General features: G+C 34.1%; 1 protein-coding gene across 2 annotated transcripts; it reads right to left on the bottom strand.

Annotated features, from left to right (window-relative positions):
* Positions 1-7,638: 7,638 nt before the first annotated feature.
* On the bottom strand, positions 7,639-14,394 carry LOC104897415 (probable alpha,alpha-trehalose-phosphate synthase [UDP-forming] 9). Of its 2 annotated transcripts, none has more exons than XM_010684285.4 (4): positions 14,233-14,394; positions 9,270-11,294; positions 8,677-8,944; positions 7,639-8,591 (listed from the first exon to the last, which is right to left on the bottom strand). In XM_010684285.4, the coding sequence occupies exons 2-4, from the start codon at positions 11,249-11,251 to the stop codon at positions 8,268-8,270; spliced, it is 2,574 nt and encodes an 857-aa protein (XP_010682587.2). In that variant the 5' UTR covers positions 11,252-11,294; positions 14,233-14,394; the 3' UTR covers positions 7,639-8,267. The 2 variants fall into 2 exon arrangements, with proteins under 2 accessions (XP_010682587.2, XP_019105963.2); XM_019250418.3 differs by lacking the exon at positions 14,233-14,394 and adding an exon at positions 14,043-14,189.
* Positions 14,395-14,927: the final 533 nt, after the last annotated feature.

The following is a 14,927-nucleotide window of genomic DNA, read 5'->3' as shown; positions in this document are numbered from 1 at the left end:
AGAAAGTGTATATTGTGTGTGTGTGTATGTAGTAGTGTCAATTCAGTTAACCAGTTCAGTTCTGGTTCAAACCAAACAGTTCAGTTGACTTCAGTTCAGTTAATTCAGTTCATTTTTTCGATCTTAACCGATTCAGTTTAAACTTTTTCGGTTTCAGTTTCAATCCATACAGTTAATTCAATTTTCAGTTAAGTTCAGTTCAGTTTACAGTTGTCTTTTGGTTTGACCCATACAGTTTTGGTTTAAACAGTTGACTTTTTACGGATTACTATCAGTTAAACAGTTATTTTCAGTTCGGATTCAGTTAATTTCAGTTTCTTAAGGAAACCGCATTGACTCGGGTAAAACTTGATATCGATTATGCCGTGTACTATTTTCACTTCGGGTCTCACTTCGGGTCAAGTCATTATTCATTGCAGGAAATTCCAACTCAATTGGACTTTTCTCACATGCATAGATTAAACTTGTCGAATACAACGATAGCACCAAGAGACGTATCTATATTTGTCTACGAAAGCGCATTTTGAAGTTGCCATATTTTATGTAAATTTATTTTATTAAAGGTTCAACATTCGGTTGATATTGAGAATTTCAGTTTCAAATTCTCTTAACTTTGTATATATATGTGACTATAAAGAAACTATTTTATCAGTAGGCTTAAATGTATTAGGACGGTTATAATATTGGAACCATTATAGCGAATACGTGATTGATTATTTGATTATTAACGAGTATGAGGAGCATCAACTCTTAATATGCTCTAATAACTTAACTACCGATAACATAATGAGAATTATATATTAACAACAAATATACGATCAATTACTAGATTTATATCAAAATAATTGTAGAACCAATCTAATACTCTATTGATTATAGATTAGTATAACGACTCTTAATATGTTATAATAATGCTATAACAAATGACAATCATACATTCATATGTTTACAACGACGGTTCATATGAGGCCTAGGTGATTATAACGAGGGTTCATAAGTTGCACAATAATAATGATAATGTATTATACCCCCAAATCATTATCCCCTACGTATGCGTGCGATAGATATATGGATGATAACGAAAAAACTAATAAAAACACTATATTGTTTACCATGATGTTTAGTGTATTCTCATAGTGAACTCGTATTTGGACTAATCAATTGAGTAAAACCACTCTAATGAGTAAAGGAGTAGAACGACTCTTCATATATTTTTTTTATAATATATATATATATATATATATATATATATATATATATATATATATATATATATATATATATAACCAATGACAATAATAACGAGTAGATGATCAATTCCAAGCTTCATATAACAACAACAATAATAATTAATGTAAACTTAATAGATTAAAGTATAATATCTTTATCTATCTCATTGATTATATCTTGATATATATGTAAAACCCAACAAATAAGATATCATTTCATCCCAACCGTCGATTAAAACAAACCTATGGCTTAAACCTCATAGATACAATCACGCATCAATATAAGTATATTGTTATAATATAGTTCACGTAAATGACTATAATTAAAACTTCAATTGAGTACGTAATAGTTGTATATAAGTAATATTTCAATAAATTTAGTTTTGTAACAATGACCACAAGCAACATATATAACTAGTATAACTATTTACGGATTCTTAACAATAACAATATAAATACTAATAGTAATATAGTAGCAACAATGTTAAGAATAGCAATAGCAATAACAAACATAACACGGTATATATGCTTTATGTTGTGACTATATATGATAAAGTATAAACAAATAATTTTATCAATGTGTTTAATCATTTTAGTATAATTTTGGTATTAAAATCATTATAAAACCCGTTTAATACTCTATTGATTATAAATTAGTATAACGACTCTTGATATGTTTACTATAACAAGTGACAATACTAATTAAATTTAGAAAACTAATTTCTTAAAAATCATTAATACTAATTAAATTTTGAAAGTTTCTAATTTCTTTTAATTTCTAGTAATACTACTAATTTCTAAAGTTAGTAAACTAATAATATTAGAACTAGAAATTAGAATACTCAAATCATAATAATATCAAAATACAATACTAGTTTATTAGTAGTTTAGGCTATTAAATTTTTTTTGAGGGAAAAACCATTGATTTTATAAAGATGAAAATCCAACCATTGATTAAGTTAGCAATCCATGTGATTGACCACTCTCAATTCTCATTGGTCAAAATATAATGTCAAAGATTATGAATTAAGACCATTGATTTGAAAAGATCAAAATCCAACCATTGAACTACATCCCTTTCTAACCCTAAACCCTCCCCTTCCCTCCTATCATCATTCCTCAGTAATAGCCTCCCTCACTCTCACTTCTCCCTCTCTGAGATTTCCTTCCTCAGCCTTACTCGTACTCCTCCCTCCCTCTCATGGTAGATCTCCTTCAACTTTCTCTCTCACGCACCTCTCTTCGCCACCGACGTTCAAGCTTCGCGGTCGTTCAAGCACGCAACGTCTCTTCTTCTCTCTTTCACGCGAACGTTCAAGCTTATCGTTCGTTTGTTCGATATCAATGGCTTCAGATTTAGTTTCCAGATCTCGCCGGTCGGTCTTCATTCTCTCATCATCTCGCCGGTCTTCATTGTCTATTTTTTTTTTGAGGGGAAATTTTGTCTATTTTTAATTTAGTTTGTTCATTGTTGTAAATCATTTCTTAATTTAGCTTGTTTATATATTATTTTTTAGATTTTTAATTGTCGAAATCTTCAACAAGGCTGAATGTTGTTTTAGATTTTTGATTTAGCTTGTCAATATACATTATTTTCGCAATTCGTTTATTAATTTAGCTTATTTAAATATTAGTTTTTAGATTTTTAATTCGTATAATATTATTTTTTTGCGTTGAATAATTCAGAATTTTGTAATTCATTTTTCTTTTTTTATTAATTTATTTTTTCGTTTACTGTCTTTTTCTTCTTATTTTGTTAATTTATTTGTTTATTTACTGACTTTTTCTTATTTTTATATTCTTATTAATTTAACTGTATTATGATATTGCATGTAGAATCTCTTGCTTTTTCAGAAATGATAAAGATTGTTGGTGGTGTTTGTTAATTGAACAAGATTTGCATAAAACCAGTAGTTAACAAGTACTTGATTAAGCGATTTAAAATCGCTGGTTTGGGATCTAGAAATAGTTTTGTAAGTTGATGTATCTTAGGTTTAATAAGTTTAATAAAAAAAATCAAAGTAAAAATAATTGACTTGTAAATTCAAGTACAATTTGATGTAGATAACAATAAATTAATTTGGTTACTAAACAGCTTTGGTTAGTCAAGTTCAATTTTTGATTAAAATTTGTCAAGTTTCAACTCAATTTTTGTTCAATTTAATTTTAGTAAAAATAATTTACATGTTGACGTTGTGACTTTAATAATATACATCAATAGATGTAAAATTAAAACAAGAGAATAATGTACAAAAATAATTCAAAAATAAATGAAAATAAAAATATAAACAAATACATGATCTGAAAGTGTAACCCACAAATAGTCAAATTAAATGTAATTTAATTTTTAATTTTTTATTTAATTAATTATTAATTGTAAGCAATTTTATAAATTAACATATTTAAATTATTTTGTAGATATAAAAAAAAATTGAATTTTAATAATATCTTGTTGATTGCGGTCGGGTTCGGTTGAGAGCAGGTCTGTCTGAACAGGTCAGGATATAATCTTGCCGGGTGCCGGTCAGGTCTGGGTAATCCCAGGTCAGGTTTCGGTCAGGTCTAAGGACTGACCCTCACAGGTCAGAATCAGGTTGACCCATCGGTCAGATCTGATTCTGACACCACTAACTGACCCTCACAGTAGTCACAGGTCGAACCAGGTTCAAGTCAGGTCAGGTCAGAATCAGGTTGATCCAGCGGTCAGATCTGTTTCTGACACCACTATTTACGACCAAACCTTATGCAGTTCGGTTAAAAACAGTTTGATTCAGTTCAGTTAAAAACAGTTTTATTCAGTTTGATTCAGTTCAGTTAACAACAGTTTGATTCAGTTCAGTTAAAAACAGTTTCATTCAGTTTGATTCAGTTCAGTTAAAAACAGTTTGAAACAGCTTTCAGTTAAATTCAGTTCATTTTCAGTTCAGTTCAGTTCAGTTTAAATCGGTTTTTCGTCCAGTTAATTTCAGTTTGGTATGTTTTCGGTTGAGTTTCAGTTCAGTTTCAGTTCAGTTAATTGCAGTTTACTTTAATCTGATTGACTTATCGGTTTTTAACTTTTCAGTTATGGGTCAATTCAGTTCAGTTTATTCAGTTCAGTTGATCAACCGTTTGCAGTTTAACCATCAGTTTTCAACCAAACTGACAGCACTATGTGTATGTGCTTATATGAATCAAATGATGTCATTATAAAACACCCAACTACCTCTTTAGTAAGAACATTATGCTTATGCACCTCTCCATTAATGGTTGGTACCTCATGGCTCATGTAGTCATGTGCCGACTCGACGACTTCATTATGTCATCTAACTTAGTTGATAAATGTTTATGAGGAAAAGTCTTATGAGAATGGTATTTGAAATTTGAAATAGAATCATGTTTACAACATTGTGCGTAGTTGCTCATTTACACCCAAAAAAATGTATTGACTCCATTGACCACGGTCTATGGATGGGTGAAGTTGGGTGGATTTTGAATTTGCGTTGACATATGATTGAACTGATTTGTTGATGTTTTGGTCGAGATTTCTAACACTTTTTAATTATAAATAAGTTTCTTAAAGACGATTTTGGTTGATTTGTTTGAGTTTCGTATTATTTCTTCCTTTGCACAACAATCATGAAGAAACAAAGCATATTGATGATTTTGAGCAATAACAATAAGAAAATTGAATGACTAAAGTTCAAATAAAAAACTAGAAATTCGAGAACATTAATTTGAACCCTAAGACAATAGCTCAAAGTTGAAGAGAGAAAACCTATCAAATAACATAATTCATCATAGACTTGTGCGAGGCATTTGAATTTGATAGTACATTCTTTTGAATTTGTAGGTTTTATTTCATCCTAAATTTTGGCCAGATTTTAGACTGCATGAAAATATGAAGTGAGGATCAATCAAACAAAAACTAGTAGTTATTAAATGGGTTAGGATATTATTTTTTAGGCTGAAAAATTCAACCCATTTTACTTGATATGTCAACTAGGCTGACTTTATACTTAATTAAAAGTCTCATCATAATGGACTAATTTTAGGTTGAATTCGAGTTCGAAGTTCGAACGCCTGTCCTCGACTATAGATAAATATATGGTGCTTATGCACATAAGAGTTCACGGGACAATATAAATTGTCGGTTGAGCATCAATAGGACCATACTCTTGCTCTAAGTAGTATGTTATGGAAGAACTATAGCCTCTCAAACACAAAGATTCGTATTTTTGGGAAGAATTTATTCACCTACTTGTATTATTATCAACAACTAACAATACAAAACGCACGCGTTTAATAAGTCTCAAAATTTCTCTCTCAATCAATAAAAAAAATATTTTTTGTGACTGTTATCCTTTATGGCTAATTTGTGAAGGGTTTTCGTATATATACTAACTCCGGAATCTCAATGCAATCACTCCTTCCATGCATATCTCAAACTCCTCCCACAATTCTCTTGATTTTATTGTGTTTGTCTCTCAATACTTGACACAATCATCTTAGTCATCCGGAACCCAAGTCCTTTGCTATTTTATCATTATTGACTCCCTTATTATGATTAGTAGTACAATCTATCTCCAAAGCTTGTTATTTATTGTTAGTTAGGCTACCAAATTAGGCTTTTCTCTCCTCTTTCACTCGTGTAACTTTGTCTCTTAATGTGATTTCCAGTGCGTGAAATATGAATTTTTTTTTTACATTATTAGCTGAAAGCATGAATTTAAACAAATGGGCTTGAGAAACATGTCATAGTAGCCACACAACTCTTAGCTATTGTGTGAATGTGTGATACCAATGGACATTAGCCCTATCAACTTTGGGAACATTACACCACGTAAAAGGTTTGGCTAAGGACTTAATCATTGCAATTGTCCACTGTAGTTGAATATCAGTTTTTGTTATGCCCTGTAAAAACAGCACAAGGTTAGTTGAACACTTGAGTCGGTGAAAAACAATACATTGTTGATGTTCCGATGCTTAGCCCATCTCATGGCCTGGATGCAAGCAGTGGAATTGAATACTAACTTGGATAAATGCTCATGTTGTTTGAAAGTATCTTGGAGTGCCTTTATAGAACTCTTCATTCCTATGAATTCATAGGTTCCAAGAGTTGTGATTAGTGAAGTAATTCTTGTACCACGAACATCATCCTCGCTATAAAAAAGCACGATATGTTGTGTAATCCATTCCAAACGAAGATGTGGATCACTATCAATGTTATTAATCGGAAGATTATTTTGGAGCCAAATATCGTTAGCTAAGAAACAAGCCTTGACATTGGGATTCCTCTGGTTGATTAGTAGTGAAATTAGGTAGGTTCAAGTTGATTAAAGACATCTTTGAAAAATGATTGTCGATTGGTGAAAATTCACTAGCTATCTTTAATTTTGAAAAAAAAAATATCAAGAATATTCTGTATACGATTTGCTTAGTAAGAAGTACTGGCAAAAAATAAGCCCAAAATAATTTGATAGCGAGTATCCTAATACCCCAGCAAGGGATCTGGGAATCAAAGAATAATTGGCGGCAACTTACATCCATACAAAGAATATATAGATATAGCGAAAGTGGATTCTCCTTGATGAAAACATCTAATGTCTAACGACGGCACTGATGTCTCGGTCAATAACACAATAGTAAGACATTGTAGCAAAACAATGCATAACACAAGTTACCCAATTGATTACGGAAGCCATAACTGCATGAGAACATGAGCTAAAAAAATTCGTTTAGCACGGTCATAAGTTTTACCCATACCTAATTTACAAACCATCCAACTTTGCTATCGAATTTATTGAATATATTAAGAATATTTTTTGAACAATAAGTACATTGTCATCAATGAATCTACCAAAAAAAAAAAAACAAGCATTTTGAAACGGGTTAATAATTTTAACAAAAATCAATCAGAAAAATGTGAAAAAAAATTTACCCTTGAAAATCTATTCAAACAACCCCCTACCACACCACAAACTTCCAACATTTTGCAAAAAATAGGGTTGAATAACAAACCGTTTGTTACCAAAATAAGAGAGGAAAAAAGACCGGTCCCACACAAGTAGAATTACCAAGATATTCTTCTTCTGTCTTTGGTAACAAACTCTTTGGACATTAGCCTTTCTTTTTTACAAACTAAAACACATGAAAAACCAAACAAAGCCTTACCCTTACAATTGCAAAAAAGGTCATTTTCTTAAGACCATATGATCAAAGTATAATCATATGGAGACAAAATACTGCTATCTGTAACACATCTTATACTACAACCATGTGCAGCCTACAACTCGAGCATGATATGATTTGTCATGTGGACCAACATAGGCTTACATCCATCATCATTCATCCACTTGAACAAGCAACAATCTTTCAGTCACAGCACAAGTTGCTCAAGTTTTGTAGGAGATGAACTTTGTAGAGAATATCAACCAAAAAAGAGAAAAATAATAGTATATATATATGAAGGGAAAAAACAGCAGTTTTTACTACTGCATGGAACATGCCTCTACTAGGCTGCCCATGTAACATTTACAAAGGCAAACATACAAGCCCATTTCAACAACAGTTAGCATGTAATAATACGCAGAACTCGCTCTTTTTTCCGGATTTTGATTCAACGGGATGAAGAAGAAACCGCTTACGTCCGCTTCAGATTTTTGTTAGATCCGAGTATCCTGTTGACCTTCTCCAAAGATCAAGTCGGATATCCGAGTATTTTGTTCATGATCATCCAAATCACTTTGTTAGAAGACAATGAGGGAACTTTAACATCAAACAGAATCCTGTACACATTGATGAGGGGAGTTTGGTGCAGTTTAAAGCAACCAAACAATATGTGTTCCTTGAAAGACGACCCACCATAAAGAACCCTTCTTGTCGGAGAACTACACTATTGTCACCATGTACAAGTACCCAGTGTTTCAACGTGTCAAATGATCACAGGAGTCGAGTAGGGAAGCAACTTTTAGTGAGTTTCGTAATCCTGTGACAACGTGCTATTTCTGACATAGACACACCGGGATGATCTATAACTACGAGCACACATTGGGGCAACTAGAAAGTACTTTCAAATGAGACTTGAGCATGAGGGTTATACCGAGGTTTTTGGGTTGAGGCAGCCGCGGCTAGACCGCAAAGCAGTCTTAAGACGTCAGCTGTGTCATCGAGATAGTATTTAGCTTTGCTAGGCTTTTGCCCAACGGTGCAACAAAAGACCTCAGGAGTCCCGGGTATAGACGTACTCGAGGACTTTAACAAGCTTTCAAACATGTCTTCATCAGATCTGTCATCCCCAATACATGCAAGAAAATCTGATCTTTTTCCATCGTTGATTAACATGGAAATAACCTTCTCAACAACAAGTCCCTTGCTAACGCCCTGCTTAAATGAAGAGTGATTAATATATGGAGTAGCATTAATGGAAGAGAGAGATGAAAAAAGAGTATGCTAACGCTTGATATACCTGTGGCTTAACTTCAACAATGTTGTGTCCCCTGGTAACAATAGCTGGTTCATTTGCAAGCACGTTTTCGAGATGATCCACTAATTCCATAGCTTGCCAGGACCCAAAGTCAGGGTCTGCATCTTGATGGTGCCAAACTAAGGCACTATCCTTATTCTCTATGCTGGAGCCATCTGTTGCCTCAGTATATGATCTCATAACAGGTTCGACAATCTCTTTCCAATCAAGCTCAGCAACATTTGATTCCCAATCAGCAGCTTTATTCATCCTGCAAAAAGAGAGAGAAACTCAGCTTCAAGCAAAACAAGAAACTTCTTTACCTATGGAACTACTGTGTGAGTGTGTTCTACAGCTTTGTTGATACTTTGGCATGTTTGTGGAAATAAAACAAAATCAAATGTTTAACCAATACAATCTACAAAGAGCTATCGGAAACACAACTATACCAATCAATGATCATATATTAAAGTATGTTGAAATTAGCTTGCAGTGAACTATTCTATTCACAATATCTTACTATATGTATCTACAAGGAAATTGATAAATGTCTCGTAAAATATCAAAAAATTAGAAGGTTCGCATGATAAACTCACCGTAAGAAGTAACCGTGTTCAGCAGCTATTCCCAGCAAGTGACATGGGCCAAGCCATTCGCCAAGCTGATTCCTTGCTCTACCACTGACGAGGAACACAGTATTTTTGGGATCATTGCAAAGAGCATTCAGAACAGAGATGACTTCTGGGCTTGGACATTTATTCATACAAGTTTGTGGCACAAGAGTGCCATCATAATCCAGGAATATCACCCGTCTACTGGTTCTCCTATACGCTGAGACAATATAGTCAACATTTAGCTTCCTGAAACTTGGAGACAGAGAGACGACTCTGAAACTCAGCCCTAAACCAAAACCCCAACACCGCTTGTTATAATGATTTTGGCATGCTCTATCTAAATCCTGTACAAAGCTGCGAGCCCAATAAGCCACGTCATGAGAACTAATATATCGATAATGTTTCTCATGTCGTAATTGTTTCTCAGGATCAGGCATTGTAAGAGCTAAATTCAAGGCTTCAGCCACAGCATCAATATCCCAAGGGTTGATTCTGATGGCACCACTGAGGGAAGGAGAGCATCCTGTAAATTCTGAGACTACAAGCGTGCTTGTGTGAGGAGAGTCTGGTTTTATACCCAAAGCTTCATCTAAAGTGGGTGTTCCCTGCCTGCATACAATATATTTGTAGGGAACTAGATTCATTCCATCCCTTACGGCATTCACTAAGCAACATTCAGCTACAGCATAATATGCTGACTTCTCAAAACGAGGAACAGGGCGATCAATAATGACCACGGGTTCATAATTTGGAGAGCCATACGTCTTATTGATCCTTTTTGCAATTAGATACGTCTCTTTCTTCGCTTCCTGCACATCCTTGCCTGAACTTCGAGCAGGATTGATGATTTGAATAAGGACCAGATTACCCTGGAACTCGGGATTCTGAAGCAGTAGCTGCTCAATGGCCAATAATTTCAGACTGATGCCTTTGAAGATATCCATATCATCAATCCCAACTATTACTTTTCTCCCTTTATACTGTTCTTGAATTTCTTTAACTTTGTCCGAAGTGCAAGGAAGATTTAAAACTGAATTCAACCGACCCACGTGAATACCAACAGGTAAAATTTTGATGTAGACAGTGCGACCAAAATAATCCAATCCAATATGCCCTCTCTTTGATGCGTAGTCCAATCCGAGCATCCTACTGCAGCATGACAGGAAATGCCTGGCATAATCAAAGGTATGAAAACCAACTAGATCACAATTCAGCAGGCCTCTCAATATTTCATCCCTAACAGGCAAGGTCCGGTAGATCTCAGATGAAGGAAATGGGCTATGCAAGAAGAACCCCAGCTTAACTCGATAGAACCGTTTTCTTAAAAATGTCGGCAGGACCATGAGGTGATAATCATGCACCCATACATAATCATCCTCAGGATTTATGACTTCCATTACTTTATCAGCAAATATCTTATTAGCAGAAACATATGCCTGCCAGAGTGACCGATCGAAGCGATCACCATGATCTGGGCACATTGGTAGCATGTAATGGAAAAGTGGCCACAAATACTGCTTACAGTAACCATGATAGAACTTCTTCTGGAGGTCCTGGGGCAAAAAAGTAGGAACACATTTAAATTCCTTGAGAAGCTTCTGCGAAACCTCATCCTGCTCACTAATGTCGATATCAGCCTTGAGAGAACCAATATAAATAACCTCAGTATTAGGTGCGAAACCATTTTTCAACTGTAACAGAAGAGAATCTTCATCTAAGGTGAAACGCCACTTTCCAGTTTCCGTCTCCCGAGAAGCATGAAGGGGAAGCATATTAGCAACAATAATTTTTCGCTCACGGACAATTTGAGCATCCACATCTTCATCACTACTTTCACGACCATCCAAGTCGGAGATAATCCCAGGAACAGTCATAACCCGTGGAAGAGTTCTAGGTGCACAAGGAAATTCCAGAAAATCACCAGAGACTAGGCCCAGCAAGTTCCCATATGATTTTGATGCCATAAATGATAGAGCTCCTATGAGGAGGCTTAATCATACAGGTGATCTGATGATATCAAGGATAAAAGTCAATAAAAGATTATAAATATTAGAGACAAACACAGTACAAATTATTTAATTTATCATGTGGGTGACAACTGACAAGCAACCCCCCCCCCCCTCTCCCACCCAATCCCTTCTTCCTGCTTCATTCCTAGCTTCAGAAATAATAGAATATCACTCTCCGAAACCAAGCAGTCAATCACAGCCACAAATATGTGATTTTCCGATTATAAGATTTCTGCAATCCACTTATATCCAATAGAGAATGGCTAAATATCTAAATGTTTAAAACATGATTATGAGGGGTAATTCTATAACTTCACTTGAAGTGGGACCCACCACTCTCCCATTTTCCATTTAGATATCTACAGTTTTTCCATTATAACAAAGGTAACAGCTTGCAACAGTCTCCATGTTTTTGCAGGATTGACATGACATAAGATTATAATAGGCTAGGATACTCCTAGTACTGAACCCCTTAAGTCACCTTGTAAACCCGAACTATGAAAATGCCTATAGCCCTAACCCAGCAAAGATCAACCACATATAATTAAAACGTAGCTCTGATACAAATACATTACATACGCTCTTTTGTAATACCACAAGTCCTCAACTAGGGTAGAAGTGACAAGATTAACAAAACTCCAACCATTATCGAAACGATTCTCTCTCAATATGCTGTCAATGGACGCCACACTGTTCTACGACAAACTTACCAACCAAAATCAAATCTAAACTGACCCAAGCCATTTATAACTGCACCCTTTTCTAAGGTCTATTTGCAAGGACCTATCTTTATAATTTATAATGGAAGTAATCAATGAAAAGTTGGAAGTGGAAGGAACGAGGAAAGTTTCAACAATTAATTTATGAGCTGAAGCTAAATTTTTGATAACTTTTCATAGGCTACTTATGTTTCCAAATTTTTAGACCTTGACAGCCTAGTTGTTTAGGAAGAGCAGCAACCAGCAAGCTTGATTCTCAGGCAAGAGCTGTCCATTCTAACACTAATATTACAGTGTACAAGCTCTTGGGACATCCTAAACAATTTAGTGACAAAGCTATAAGCTTAAATAGTTAGTAACAGGGACTTGTAGAAGATATTTAGTTACTATTACCATCCACATTCTTTAATAGTCACACGTCTTGTAGCATAGAAGGTGAACTACGCCACTCAGCTCAACGCATCTCAGATACAAGAAAAAGACTAACCACAGTAGTAGGTCGGAAACAATAGTACGAAAACTGAAGACCCAGAAAGGCCATTGATATGGTTAGAAAGTGCTCCTGGTAAGACTCGATGAAATCCCTCCCCACCCACCCACCCACGATAAAGAATCATAAAAAGAGACAACTAGAGGCAGAGAAACAATATAGTTTCAAGAAGACATTAAAATTAGACGATAATTGATAATTACCTACTCGATATAAGCAGAAGTTAAAAGACTTTGACAAAAACTTTACCAGACCATCAAAGGGATATATTATTCTATAAGGTTCAGAATAAAAACAGAACAAGATCATAATTTCACAAAGGGTCAGGTCAACCAAGATGATCTCAACTCTCAAGGTTGTTCTACGCTCCAAATCAGAAACAAAAATAAAAACTAAAACACCTTGAATTATACCGTCAACCATTAAGTTTACTTCCATACTTCAGTATCCAAAGCATCATACTGGGATACTTTCAGGGACAGTATAGCAATTCTTTTCTCCTAGCTTCGGTCTGATAAGATTGCCTACATGTCACTATATCCCATTATCCGCACCTGAATATGAGTTCTTACAATGTTTTCGGTCAGTTATCACTGCGGAAGGGGAAGGGGCGAAAAAAAGGTAAGACTGGACTTGTTTAACCTTCCACTAATGGAAGACATGGTTGGTTAAAATGGAAAGAAAAACAAATCCCTCCGATTCCCTTTCCTTTGGCGTAACCAATCACAAAAATCGAACTCCTTCCTCTCCCTTACCTCTAAATTCCCTCATCAAAACAGACTGTTAATGTGGAATGGATTCTCTAAAGCAGTCATCAAACTGAACTTCAAGTGTCCAACCTTTAAAAGCAAACGTAACCCCCCTCCTCCCCCCCAAAGAAAAAGCCCCAAAAAAGCAAAACAAAAACCCAGTGCAAGATTGCACAAATTAGCCCCCTAAATTTGATTAACTAAATTTAGTACTCCAAACATTGCTTTACCATGAATCATGGCACAAACCATAAAAACCTCTTTTTTTTTCTTTTCCTCTTTTTTCTCCCTTTCTGTAGTAGGGTATTTAACTATTTCAACTCCCCTCAAACAAAAAAAAAAAAAACTATTTCAACTGACCTTTCAAATCAATTATTTCCATAAGTTAGAGTTTTCCAAATTCATCACAAATGGTTAAAACACTTTGCCAACATACCCAGATTTCATATTTCAATTCTCATTCTTTTAGAGTTTCTAAATTCATGCATAAATAACTTCCAAATTCTGTATTTCCTTCAATATCCAATCAATAAGCCAAGAACTAATAATATACACATTTTTTTTCATTAAAAGCTCAACATCACAAAAATTATCAATTTTTTTACATAAACCAACTACCAAGCAATGAACCCAGTACAAAACTGAAACATTAAATATCAAAAGAATAAAATTCTCTCTAAAAAAAATTAAAAATTTAACACCCAACTCCCAGAAAAAAGGAATAATAATAATAATGATGCAAATCAAGTAGAAAAAAAAAAGTATGATCTGGGTATTCAATACTTCACCTATATTTTGCTTCATAAACTCATCAAACAAACACAAACAAACAAAAAATGAAATTACCCACAAAAAAATAATTCAACATTGATTCATAAAGATGAGAGAGAAATAAAAAAGTTGGAAAATTTAGATCATAGAAGATAAAGAGCAGCAAAAAAAAAGGTGAGATGGAGGAGAGAGATTGAGTTGACTCACCAGAAAAATATGAACAAGTTGAGAAATGTGAACACACTGTTGTTGAGGAGAGAGAAAGATGAAGAAAGAGAAAAGAAGATCAGAGGGAGGAGAGAGATAGAAGAAGGCTTACTTACCATAGTTAGATTTTAAACCTTGGTTTTGGATAAGGATTATTTTTTCCACTCTTAATTTTTTGTCCTTACAGTTACATTTTATTTCATAACTACCCTTACCTACTTCAAGGATTAACAATTTTTTTTTGTACTAGGAAAATAATATTTCTTCCGTTTCAATTTAATTGAACTTTTAAAATCACAAACTCCTGTAGAATTTTTGAAGAGGAGAGAAATAGAGAAAGAAAAAAAAATGAAAGGGTTTCATATGACAGGAGAGAAATAGAGAGAAGTTATCATCCAAAATGAAAGTGTCATAACTTAATTGAAACTTTTTAAAATAGAAAGTGTCATAATTATATTGAAACGGAAGAAGTTATTAATTTCTCATTTTTTTAGAGAAGAAAATATTTTTTTATATCTCTTTATTTTTTTGGTTTTGAGACTAATATTGTAGAGAATCATAGGTTTAGCTAATCGAGCTTCGTTCGTAAGGATATTGTAGGGTGGCTCAGATCTTGGAATGCTCCCTAGGTTTTTTTTTTCCTTTTAAAAAATATATGTAATCCTTGTAAGAAGTGAAAATTGAATTATTGAAAC

Source organism: Beta vulgaris, chromosome 6 (assembly GCF_026745355.1).
Source record: "Beta vulgaris subsp. vulgaris cultivar EL10 chromosome 6, EL10.2, whole genome shotgun sequence".
Taxonomy (NCBI): domain Eukaryota; kingdom Viridiplantae; phylum Streptophyta; class Magnoliopsida; order Caryophyllales; family Amaranthaceae; genus Beta; species Beta vulgaris.
The sequence above is the reverse complement of the archived record's forward strand: the minus strand, read 5'-3'. Positions and strand labels throughout refer to the sequence as shown.